At 36.1% G+C, this 13,081-nt stretch overlaps 1 protein-coding gene across 1 annotated transcript in view; it reads left to right on the top strand.

Annotated features, from left to right (window-relative positions):
• The first annotated feature begins 2,957 nt into the window (after positions 1–2,957).
• Positions 2,958–13,081, top strand: part of nomo (nodal modulator) — a 36,827-nt gene continuing 26,703 nt past the window's right edge. The window contains exons 1-9 of the mRNA XM_056233555.1: positions 2,958–3,137; positions 3,636–3,725; positions 8,118–8,163; positions 8,326–8,426; positions 8,517–8,623; positions 9,061–9,133; positions 10,206–10,358; positions 10,493–10,630; positions 10,856–10,945. Of these exons, the coding sequence (XP_056089530.1) occupies positions 2,958–3,137; positions 3,636–3,725; positions 8,118–8,163; positions 8,326–8,426; positions 8,517–8,623; positions 9,061–9,133; positions 10,206–10,358; positions 10,493–10,630; positions 10,856–10,945 (978 nt within the window). The remainder of the gene's footprint in view (positions 3,138–3,635; positions 3,726–8,117; positions 8,164–8,325; positions 8,427–8,516; positions 8,624–9,060; positions 9,134–10,205; positions 10,359–10,492; positions 10,631–10,855; positions 10,946–13,081) is intronic.

Here is a 13,081-nt window from a genome sequence, read left to right as displayed (position 1 = left end):
TCTCCTGTCTCCCCCCATCCTTTTAATCATTCTCCAGACTTCTCCCACCGGAGTAGTTCTTCCTATTTCATCACAGAAATTTCTCCAACTAGTCCTCTTTGCTTGTCGAATTGTTCTTCTAACCACTGCCTGAGCTTTCTTGTACTGGATTAAATGATTCATTGTATGAGTTCTTTTAAGTAATCTAAAAGCTTTGTTTCTGTCTCTTACCGCCTGATAACACTCTTCATTCCATCAAGGCACTAGTTTTCTATTTTCCCTGTTTCTTCCTTTAGGAATAGCTTCCTCTGCTGCCATTATAATAGCTGTAGTTATCTGGTTGTTAACTTCATCTATACTTCCTGAAACCTCAACCCTGATCATGTAATCATCACTCAATTTCTTAAACTTATCCCAATCAGCTTTCCCAAACTTCCACTTAGGAATTATTTCTCCTGGACCTACTTCCAATCTTTGACCTATTGAACAAAAGACAGGGTAATGATCACTCCCCACTGTAGTAGATGTCCAAACTTCCCAATTACTATTTCCAGCCAGTGAATTAGACACTAAAGTTATGTCCAAAGCGGACTCTTTCCCTGTTGATACATTGATTCTGGTTCCTCTCCCATCATTCAAACAGACCAATTCTCTTTCATCCATCAAATCCTCAATTACCTTGCCGTTAGCATCTGTATGTATACTTCCCCATATTGAACTATGCGCATTAAAATCTGCACACCAGATTATTTTTGATCCATCTTGCCCTCCTATCCTTAGTAGGTTATCTAATTCCAATCTTTTACATGGGTTATAGTAATTAATAATACTAATTGCCCCTCCACTTTCCCACATCTCCAACACTATGTACTCCTGTTCCTCACCTTTCCCAAGTATTCTATATGGAATTCCTGTCTTTATGAATATGGCACATCCCCCTCCTCCCTCTCCTGTATTCCTATCTCTTCTTATTCCTGTATATCCATGTAATTTAAAATCTAAATTTGGTTTCAACCAGGTTTCTTGCACACACACTACATCTGGCTTTTCATCCAACTCATTCAAAAAATGTTTAAACTCCTGTCCATTGGCCAATAAACTCCTAGCATTCCACTGTAAAATTAAAACCATTATTAATATTACCCAATACATGACACTTCTTGACTTGACTGATTTGTAAGGATTTCCCTCACCTCTTCCCATGTCAGTCCTACTAATCCTAAGTGGTTAACTGCAGCTTTGACCACCAACTGGATTTTTTCATTTTTGGATTTTACTTCTGCTGTACAATTTATCACACCTGCTATAAAAGTAACTAGTTCCATTTTTGTCACATACATTCCTTCATGGTTACTTTGTTGTTGCTCTTGAGTGACCAAATCTACTTCCTTGTGAGTCTTATTTTCCTTCTCTCTTGTTACTTTTACAGCTTCTGCATAAGTAATTTTCCTTTCCACTCTTATCTTTTGGATATTTGTCTCCCTTTTCATTACTTCACATCCACTAAAAGCCACATTATGGGCTCCTCCGCAATTGCAACATTTTGGAGATATCCCTGCACCACACATTCCATAGTCATGGTCCCCTCCACATCTTGCACATCTTTTCTGCCTTTTACAGTTGTTTGCTGTATGGCCAAACCTTTGACAATTAAAGCATCTTATTGGCTTAGGAACAAAGATCCTCACTGGATAGCTCATAAACCCCAAAAATACTTTCTTAGGCACTCTCTCTTCTTCAAAATCTATTGAAACCGTTTCACTGTCCTTTACCACTCCATCTCTTTTTGTTTTCATTCTTTGTACACTCGCAATTTTTGCTCCCTTAATATTCTTCTTTAATTCCTCCATTGTTACACTCAGTGGTACACCTGTAATCACTCCAATCTTTCCATCTTTTTTCCTTGTTCCCACCCTTCCTGTGTTTTCCACCTTACATTTCGCTATATCTTTCATTTTCAGAGCTTTATCCATTTGTCCTGCATCAGCACACCTCACAAATAAATTCCCATCATTAAGGATTTTTGCAAATTCAATGTCCCCAATTTTACTTGCCAGGGTTGATGTTAGCACAAACGGGCTAACCTTCTTCATGATTGCCTGACTCTTTTCATTAAATCGTATTACAACCTCATATTTCTCAACTTCTTTATAAAGAGTCTCCTGTCTTTCTTCATCACTTTCAGACTCATCATGTTTATCACTTCTTACTCTTTTATTCCTTTTATCTTTTTCTTTCGTCCCCTCTTTTCCACCTCACATTCATCATATCTCCCTTCGTTATACTCCATTCTCTCCCCCCTACCTTCCTCTGATCCATTCACGGAGCAGTCGAGCTCCACCGCCTATATATTCCGAGGAATATGCTCCAAAAAATAAATAAATAAATAAATAACCTCACTTTCTTCCCAACCAAACGCTGACGTTCCAAAACCGATTCCAACTCTGTCGGCCTCTTTTTCTGTTTCTCGAAGTCTTTATAAATACTAGTCTGTGATCAACACCCAATTGCACCACCTACTGGTGATGTTTGTAGCAGCATGGGGAGATTGAGGGGACTGTTTTTCCTGCTATTTCAAGCGAATGGTAGGTGAAGGTCATTTAAGGTTTCTAAAAACAGAATATTTTGAATGTGAATATTTATTATTGAATTAAATGCTAAACTTATGTGTGATTTTTTTATTGAAATATTCACTGGTTAAATATGCAAATTTGTGAAATTGCCTTTACAAATAATAAGCAGGATAGCATTTATCAGGATATTAACCATTCACCTTATTAGTTATGAGATATGCATGGGATAAGGACCATAGGATAAGGACCCTATTCTGACGAATAATATCTACCCATGCTGGTTTTCGAGTTCCTCTCCTGAAACAGCCAATGAAAACCATTAATATAGGCATCGGTCGTGACTGACCAATAGGAATAAGCTCAAATGATTTGCCATTAAAATGATTGGCTGAATTCATTTGAGCCATGTTCACCATACGTCAGTGTACGCTACACCAGCGCTGCACGATGGGTGGAATTAAAGAGCTAGTGATTCTTATTCTATCTTTTTTGTATTTGACATTTGTGAATGGTACTGATGATATATTGGTAGGCTGTGGGGGTTTTGTCAAGTCAGACGTGGAAATTAATTACTCTGTCATTGAGGTAAGAAAGACTTGAGATTTAGGGTTAAGAATGGTTAGCTGGCTAGCTAGCGCATGCAGTTCCGGAACTGAACTGATTCTCAGATCTATATGTCATCTGCTTTCCTAAGAAGTAATGCCTATTAGGTTGTAGATTGCATAATCTGTTGATCCGTCTGTCGTGAATGTGGCAGGTTGCATGACAGCTACCTAACTGTCAAGCAATGTCAGCATTTGTTCAAGCATGTTTAATATTATTATCACAGATCCGTCTCGGTTAATTAGATTTGCCTTAATCAAGTTAATCACTGAAACTCTCTGAATTAACTGCATATAGGTAGTTAAGCAATCCATGTTGTTCTCAGTATTAGCAAGTGTTTAATTTTTTTAAGATTAAGTATGATAGTGTATATTACTATTTTGACGAAAATTGATATGTAAATGCAATGGCATTGTAAAAAGTAAAATGAATTTAAAATGAGTTTATCGCCAACCATGTCTATGTATGTGTTCTTTACAGATAAAGTTGTACACTAAGCAGGGCTCTCTGAAATATCAGACTGACTGTGCACCAATCAATGGTTACTTCATGGTCCCCCTCTATGACAAGGTACTGTAACTCTTAGAAAGTCTTGTATTCTTAATCTTTTTGTTGAACATTGAGATTGCCTCACCTGTAGTAGGGCTACACAATATAGAGGAACATGTGATTCCACTATTTCTTTCTAGATTTTAAGCCATAAAAAACTGACATGTCCAACATGCATGTTTCCTGTTCATTCTATTTAAAAAACTAAGTAAAATCACCTTCTTTAAAAAGTATCATCTAGCATTAATGGAAATAAAATAGTAAAGAATATGCTTATTTTACATTATATACTTGTGCAAAGTAACATCTACAACATCAATATAAGCAAATTATGTGGAGAGTGGAGCTTGAATTTATTTGACTATTAATCTCTTTTCCGCGTTTTCTATTTACATAAATATTTCTTCATATTGCTTATTTATAATTGTTTCAAAATCATTTTAAAAAGTAGGCTTTATGGTTGCAACTAAAACACTTTTGATGATCAGATTCATGTGTAGATTATTTCTATGATAAATCAATTAATCAGATAAAGGCCTAATTTTATTTTCCGTACTTCACTAACAAAACATTTTTCCTATCTATCTATGTGTTCTCTAAACAATGCACACATTAAAGGCTATTAAAACAAACATAAATGTATGAATGCATTCTATACATTGTCTGCAGAAATTTGTAGGTCAAATGTTTAGAAGCTAATTTGGCAGCAAGACTATTTTACATAACTAAATGATTAATAATATTAAAGAAAAACTTAGAGGTAGATCCCTCATAGTAAATTATATTTAGTTAACTTATAATTTTTCATATATATTTAAGGAAATATTTATTATAGTATTATAAAGATGCTTTATAATAACTTTATATTCATTATTCAAATAAGAATATAACAGGAAAATGTAAGTGCACTGGAGGAAAACACCTTGCTACCTTGAAAATACAGTAGATGACAGCATCAGGCCATCTTCCCTTGACAGTCCAGATATCATATGTTAGGGTTAGTTGCAGGTTCTTTACTTGACACATGCATCACTGCTGCCGCTCAATCCACATATATACCAGAAAACGAGTGCATTTCTAGATGTTTCTCTGCTCTTTTCATCTACATAACTTTCCGGATTGATGCAGTAAAATCAAATTGCAATGCATATTGCAACCCTTATGAGTTAATTTGTAATGCATCATGAAATTCAATATATTGTGCAGCTCTAATCTGCAGAATGGTAAAGTTTCCCAGTGGAGTTTAAACTAATCACGTATTGTCATAGGACTCGCAAATTGCTGCAAGCTTCTCTGATGGTGTAAATTGGGGCAAAATTCATTTTTGACATGCCCGTCTATTTTTAACTGGAACATGAGTTGAGCAGGCTGAGGGACCGCCTGCCAGGCTCTTACAATGCAGTATTTCATCCTTATAACTGCAGCTTCACCTTAATTCACACCATCAGAGAAGCAGTTTCCAGTAGAGCTGCACGATTAATCGTTAAAAGATCACGATCTCCATTCAAACACCCACGCAATCTTATTCCTAAATGACAACGATTCATCTGTGTCTATTAAACCTTTGACAAAATCACACTGGAACATTCAAATCTGTGTTGGCGCAGCCGTCATAGGTATAAAACAGCTTCATATCTTTTCAACATCACAGTATCGTTATAAATATTCATATTATCTCAGAAAAACTGGGATAAAAGTGTATAGTTCGTATGTAAACAAACACTGACGTCTTGTCTACGGAAGCGATCAAAAGGGAGTAAATCACTGTTTGAAAGTAACATGGTGCTTAAAGTCCCCCTGTGGTGAAAATCAAGCTTTTAAATGTTGTTTATTTGTCTATGTGGTGTTTTAAATGTGCTTTAAGACAATGTGCTTTTTTTCAAGAAAAAACAACATTTAAATATGTAATTTTGGTGATCAAAGATTAGTTTTAAAGGGGTCATATAATGCCATTTTTGTACAAGCTAATATGATTCTTTAGGGTCTAAATTAAAAGTTTGTAATATACTTTAATTAAAAATTCTCATTAGTATTATGAGAAAACACTTATTTTACCTGGTCAAAAACAGCTCTGTTTTCAGCACGCCGTTTCAGTGCATATGACTTTAAATGATAATGAGCTTTGCTCACCCCGCCCCTCTGTTCTGTGCATACACCGTTTTTAACACAATAACCATAACGCGTTGTTCATTATAAACGTGGGATTATGAATTATATTGAGAACGTCATACATAGAAAACATGCGTAATGTACCCTGAGTGTAAACCTTAGACGCATTCATTGTGAAGCGTGCAGCTAGCGATTTGCAAAGATTAATATAAATATTAATATAAAGTTTAATAAAACGTTACACTCACTTCGGTTCTTCTGGAGGTTCAGCAGGAACACGAATATCTGGTACCGATCCTTTATTCAGGAGCAGCTTCTTAGCAAAACCAGCTTTATACTGATCCTCGTTTATAAAGCAGTCTGGTGTGTGAAATGATTCGCGCAAACATGAGAGCATTGACGTTGCTCGTGGGTAATATTCCCTTCGAAAACAAAACTCAGCCACTGTCTTCAGCGGTTCGGATTTAGGAACATTAAAATGACTGCTGTGTTCGTTATTACACCCAAGAAAAAAACACCACAATCGCTTAGACGCCATTCTGCTCATAGACAGTGCTCCAGCATATCAACAATGACCGCGCTGGTTCGCGCGCACTATGATTGACAGGTCGTTCACGAGCGAGGGCGGGTCTGTGTTGTAACGCGGCTGTCAATCAACAATCGTGGGAGGGGCTTCCGACCGTGTGACGTCACACGGTCGAACGGCTTGATTTGAGACAGGGGAAAACATATAAGGAGATTAAAAAGAAAACACTGGATGGATTTTTATCATTTTATGATGGTTGTGTACAGGCACTGCCAACACACATTTCAGTACAATCAACTTGTAAAAGTGCATGTACCATTATATGACCCCTTTAAAGGGATAAAATTATTGACCACAGGGGGACTTTAAAATAATGATTGTACATCGTACACCACCAGGTGGTGTCAAGTGACTGTTTAAAATGTAATTGTCATTGATTCATTTTTTCAAGAGGTTCGTTCAAAAAAACGCTAATCCAAAAAACAAAGTGAAGTATTTATGAGTGAGTAATTGAATCATTAATTTAAACATTTAAACATTTTAAAAAGACTGCAGCAACATTTGTCAGAACCTCTGGTAAATTACATGTTGTTTTGTTTAGGTGTCTGTTCCGAATCGTGATCTTTATTTTAAACAAAAATATCGTGATTCTCAATTTATCCAGAAGTGTTTCCACTTTCCAGCATCAGTGATTTACATGTTGAAAAACACAAAGATAGTGTTCCTTCATACAAAATGAAGGTTTGTGGCCAATTTTCACATTAAAACAATTTTAAACATGGAAGATGACAGCACGCGAGTCCCGATTTTCACCTCTCCTTCCATGTTTAAAATTGTTTTAATGTGAAAATAGAGAGAGAAAGAGAGACAGAGGCGCATTTCAGACAGCGCTCGAACACCGAATTGATTCCTCTTTCGTGTTTACTTGCGCTTGAACGGACACATACACACAAAATTATGTCAAAATACCTGTCTCGGCAAGTATTCTCTCGGTTATGTCTTAAGTGAACAGCTGAGAAAGAACCCGGATGGATGTGTGTCAGTATATTTTGTCCGTACATGCGGTCTTAAAGTGACAGCAGCCTAATATTCCTGATGTTGTCAATGTCATTAATGTTAATAAAAAATAACAAAATACTGTTTTAACAAAGACATTAAAACATTCATTTCTGCAGTGAGCAAATAGTGTTATTTAACATTTAGGCAGCTTGTAGGAAAAGTGTGCCTCGTAAAGTGCGAGTACCAAGCAGCATCTCCAGGTGCTCCATTGAGAACCAGACCAAAAAAGTTATGTGCACCCCTGAATATAATAATATAATTTTTATATAATATAAATTATATAAATAAAATATTATACATTTTCACAGAATTCAATTTGATCATATGGGCCTATTTATTTATTATATTTTTTATTAATATATATGATTCCAAGAAAAAAGAATGTATTATATATGAGATGTTGGGGGTTAAGAGCTCTGACAAATATTGAGGAGCCAAACCATACAAAGCTTTCAAGGTAAGCATGACAATTTTAAAATCAACACGAAACCTGAGAGGGAGCCAGTGTAAGGACTCCAAGATAGGAGTGATACGAGCCTTTGTCTTGGTCCTAGTAAGGATTCTAGCAGCAGAATTTTGTACAAACTGAGCAAAACATTAACAAACCAGAATTAAATCATTAATCACAATTATCTGTATGAAAATTAATCTGCAGCACAAAGTTCATGATCGTAGCTTATGTGAATGTTTGCACTAATCGGGACTACCATCTTTTACAGGGTGATTTTGTTCTAAAGATAGAACCACCGTCAGGATGGAGCTTTGGTAAGAAATCGATATGATTTCATGTGATAAAATCGTGAATAATTCAATCTTCAATAATTCAAGTTCATGTATAATCTTAAATCTGATCTTTATCAATCCATGGTGAAACTTGTGTTTACCATTCACCTGTGATGTATTGTGTTATGCATTATCTGTATGCAGAACCAACAACTGTGGACCTACATGTGGATGGAATTACTGACATCTGCACTAAAGAACAAGACATCAACTTCGTTTTTACAGGGTTTTCAGTCCTGGGAACTGTAAATTGAAATTATGTACATCTGACTTTGTAATTCAGTTTCTGGTTAGGTAAAAAATAAAAAATCAGCTCATTTTCTTCACTCATTCAGGTCTTGAGTAAAGGGCATTTGTTGGGGCCTGCTGGCGTTGAAGTAAGTTTGAGAAAAGCAGGAGAAGATGATGTTCTTCAGAGTGTCCTCACCCAAGCTGGAGGCCAGTGAGTAGATTATTATTATTTTATTTTATTTATTTTTTCTCATAAACCGGTAAGCCATGGTCTGACTAGACACTGATCCTGAAAAAGTTCTTCTGACACAATGGGTTTAATATTGTCCCGCTCTGCACCGCTTTGTCTAAAAACTAAATTCAACATCTAATTGAGCCAAGACAACACCCCGTAATCCCTAGAACATTTAATATTTTTATTTAAAAATAATATATCCATGACATACAAAATAATTATTAAATTTAACAATAAAAACACCAGGTAAAATGACACCCCATGGCAAACATTATGCCATGGGGTGTCATTTTACCCCAAGGTTCTCTCTTTAACTTTTCAATGGAAAATAATTTTCTGATTTTTACTGTACAAATACTCCATTAACAAATAGACAAAAACATGTTACCCTATCTATCTTGCTTGTTTTACAGGTATTCTTTTCTCAAGGTGCTTCCAGGAAATTATGACATCACCGCCTCTCATGTCTCATGGACCCTGGAGCAGGTATAAAGTACAAACTAGCTTGTTGACAAAATAGTTCTCAATGACAAATAGGTCAAAACGCAAAGAAAGCTGCCACTACATTTCATACTACTATGTTTGTTCATACATTACATTTATGTCAAAGCATCTCATTTAAATATAAATGCAGTTTTGTGTACTTGGAGTTTATCGCTAAATCAAATCAAATTTATTTATAAAGCACTTTAAAAAAAATGGCAAGGTTTACCAAAGTGCTGAATAATAAAAGAGAAAGTAAGATGGTAAATACAAATAAGAAGGTAAAAGACAGCAGAAGAGTCTAAACTACAAAAACTACAGCCACATATGCTACTATTGTACCGTATAAGCTATTGAAAACAAGTCAGTTTTTAAATGCAACTTGAACATTTACATCGATGTTGATGACCTTAAGGACAGTGGTATCCCATTCCACAACCTAGGGACAGCAACAGCAAAAGCTTGATCACCCTTACATTTTGACCGAGTCCGCGGAATATCCAAAAGCAGCTGATTATTCGATCTAAGGGATTTTGAGAAGCAGCTCTGAAATATAAACTGGGGCCAAACTGTGAAGAGCTTTAAAAACATACATCAACTCCTTGAATTCTATTCGCTGCTTGACAGGCCACCAAAGAGAGGCCAAGACTGGAGGAATATGGTCTCTCTTTCTTGTATTTATTAGCAACCTGGCTGCTGCATTTTGAACAAGCTGTAGACGTAATGATAAAGATCGACAAATACCTAGATATAAAGCATTACAATAAACGAGGCATGGATCACTTTTTTAAGATCAGTAAGAGAAAGAACTGGTTTTGAATTAGCGATTGTTGTATTATTATTTTTTTCGACTTGTAAAATTTAAGATCAGAGTCAAATATGACTCCCACATTTTTTTACTAGACTCTTAACATTCCATGACAGAGGCCCGAGATAGTCCTTCCATGCATTTTGCACGATCACTTGGGCCAAAAATTATGATTTTCTTATCATTTAACTGGATAAAATTAAGATTTTATCCAGCTTTTTATATTGTTCTAAGAAATCTTGTTGGTTTACTCTCCCCTCCCCACAGAGCTCAACCACTGTGGTTGTGTCGAATGAAAATGCCCCCGCCGCAGCTCCTCTTGTGGTAAAGGGCTATGATGTCTCTGGAGAGGTGCAGAGTGATAGTGAACCCATGAAGGGAGTCAGTTTCCTCCTTTACTCTGCCAGTGTAACACAGGAGGTAAATGGTTTTATTAGATTCAAAAGCCAACCGTATATGTCATTCTATAATATGATAATGTCTTCACAAATGTGCACAGAATCATCATCTATTATCTGGTAAACTTTTCCTAAACAAATTTGTTATTTATCCAGGATATTAATGGCTGCAGTGTGGCTCCTGTGGATGGGACTTTAATCGGCGACCCCTCCCTTGTGTATTTGTGCAGCTCCCAGTCTCGTGAGGATGGCACTTTCTCCTTTCCCTGTCTTCCCAGTGGTGAATACACTGTGGTAAGAAGCTGTTTTTACTTTTATTGTCACTAATTTCCTTGTGAAATGTTTTTGGAAATGTGAATTGTGAACTATTGGCACACATTTAAACACCTGTCTTTTTTAAAATTAAAATAATGTGACATTTATTTCCATATCATGCTGCCTTTTTTTATAAGTTAAATCATTTGTAATGATAAAGCACAAATGTCTTAGTTTATTAGCTTGTCTCTTCTTGGATTGTAGGTCCCATATTACAGAGGAGAGAGAATTACTTTTGATGTTGCTCCTTCTCGTATGGATTTCAAAGTACAACACAACAGTTTAATGTTGCAGGTGAGTTTCATAATTCTCTGACTTGTTCTTACAGATTTTATTCAGTTTTTTTATTTGCTTTGGTACTATTTTCACATGTGTACATTTTCAAAACTGTACATATTTTTTTGCCACAGAATCAGTTTCAAAACACAATAAATATCATTGTAATATGTAATGAGAACATTTGGTTTAATCGCCAGAACAAAACAATATGAACTATAGCCCTATTCGCATTGGATTAGTATTATCTGGGGACCACGTGTGATTTAGAAATTACCCCCCCCCCCACATCTGAATTTCTTGTGGCGCATTCACACGGGATAAGCGAAACCTGTGATTTTACTCAAATTTACTGACTTATCTCCCGGATATGATGTCAATAGGCTATTGCTTGGAAATGTCTTGTAATTATAGGTCTAGGTGTATGAAATCATAAACAGAATAATGTTCCTTACCGCATGCTGCTAAACATGTCATTTATCTCCATCTAATCATTCTTTTTGTTTTTGCTCTTCTGATGGTTTTCAGCTTTCTCTTTCTGCAAATTGTATAGTTGTATGGTGTAGCCTATAGCGATATGACCTAGCACCCAAAATACTATCAAAATACTCCATTATTCGCGAAAGATGGATAAAAAAGCGCACCGGAAACAAAAACATTGAAAAAATTATATACGACCCCGCCAAATCACATAGATGCCGATTCGCACGGGACTAATATTATCACAGGACCTCTGTGTTCGGCAAAATATGGTAGGTCATTTGCGGGGGAATTTTTACTTTACAAATTACAGACATGGCCGATTCGCACGGGATTAAGATCACAGACAACCTCCGCAATTATTACAAATGACTAGAGGTCACCAGGTAATACTTATCCCGTGCGAATAGGGCTTATAATTCAGTACTTTTTACAATCATTTAATTCAGTAGCAAATAATGCAAGATATGCAGTATGTTTGAAATAAGCCTTGTTGCTATAACGTTGCTGTCAATACAGTACTAAATGACTGAGGCTGCGTTTACACTTGGCATTAACATGCGACCTGTATCTGGATGTTGTCCACATACACATTGAAAAGACAAGTGTAAACGCACATCTGATCGGAATGTTATCCGATCAGCGTGTCCCGGTTCGGAGGTAGTCGAGGACGCATTGTGATCGGATCTCAGTGTAATGTAAACGCAATCCAGCCATCGTGTCTGCATTCACAGGTGAACGTAATTTAAATCCCCGCCCAGTCTCCCCGCGTGACTGTCAGAAAGTAATGGCCAGACGCAGTTTAGACACGAAATTAAACTTATTTGAACAATAAACGTCAATCTTTAAAACAGTTTATTTATGTGTCATTTTTCATTTTAATTGTGCAACATTTTCTGAACGAGGCGATCGCCTGTACACTCACAGTCAGTCATGAGATCTTAATGAAGAGCTGCACTTGCCAGAGGAATAATCGGAATCTGAATTTTTTAATGTTTAAAATGTTGAATGTTTTTATTGTTTCAGCATGTTTATCAATCTCCCATTTCTGTCAATATAGTCATTGCACGCAACCTTAAACCCAGATGATCGATGATGTGACTTGTTTAACATGATCAACCCAGTTATTTTTGTAAGATCAACTCTGGAAGTATTCCTTCTTTCAAAAAAATATAATTTGATCTAATTAATGGAGATTGCATATGAAAGTAAAGTGAGTGAGTGAAAGCAATTGGGATGTTGTTTAATTTGTATCATCTTTACTATTAATCTGGTGTCGTGCCACAGACCTGATTTAAATATTATGCGGGAAACAGAAATCCGATCGGTTATCCAGATACAGAGGCTGCTTAATGTGAACAAATATAAACGCACCATGTCCTGATTGGCTAATGATCCGATCTGCTTTATCGGATCACGGTGATCGCATGTTAATGCCAAGTGTAAACGCAGCCTGAGTCTATAGTGTAGTTAACACTTTCCGGGTGAGTTGCAGTAATTTGTCAGTTTCTACCATGGTAAGCCTAAGCCCTCTGTTGATATTATATCAACAGATATATTATATTATATTCAATCTGAAATGTTTTTATAGATGAAACGCCTATTTTGTGTATTGCACATAACATAATTGAAAACATGCTGAATTTTTTTTGAAAAAAGTGCATTTTTGATGAT

Source organism: Rhinichthys klamathensis, unplaced genomic scaffold, assembly GCF_029890125.1.
Source record: "Rhinichthys klamathensis goyatoka isolate OS25496 unplaced genomic scaffold, OSU_Roscu_1.1 h1tg000372l_1, whole genome shotgun sequence".
In the NCBI taxonomy this organism is placed as follows: Eukaryota; Metazoa; Chordata; class Actinopteri; order Cypriniformes; family Leuciscidae; genus Rhinichthys; species Rhinichthys klamathensis.
The sequence above is the reverse complement of the archived record's forward strand: the minus strand, read 5'-3'. Positions and strand labels throughout refer to the sequence as shown.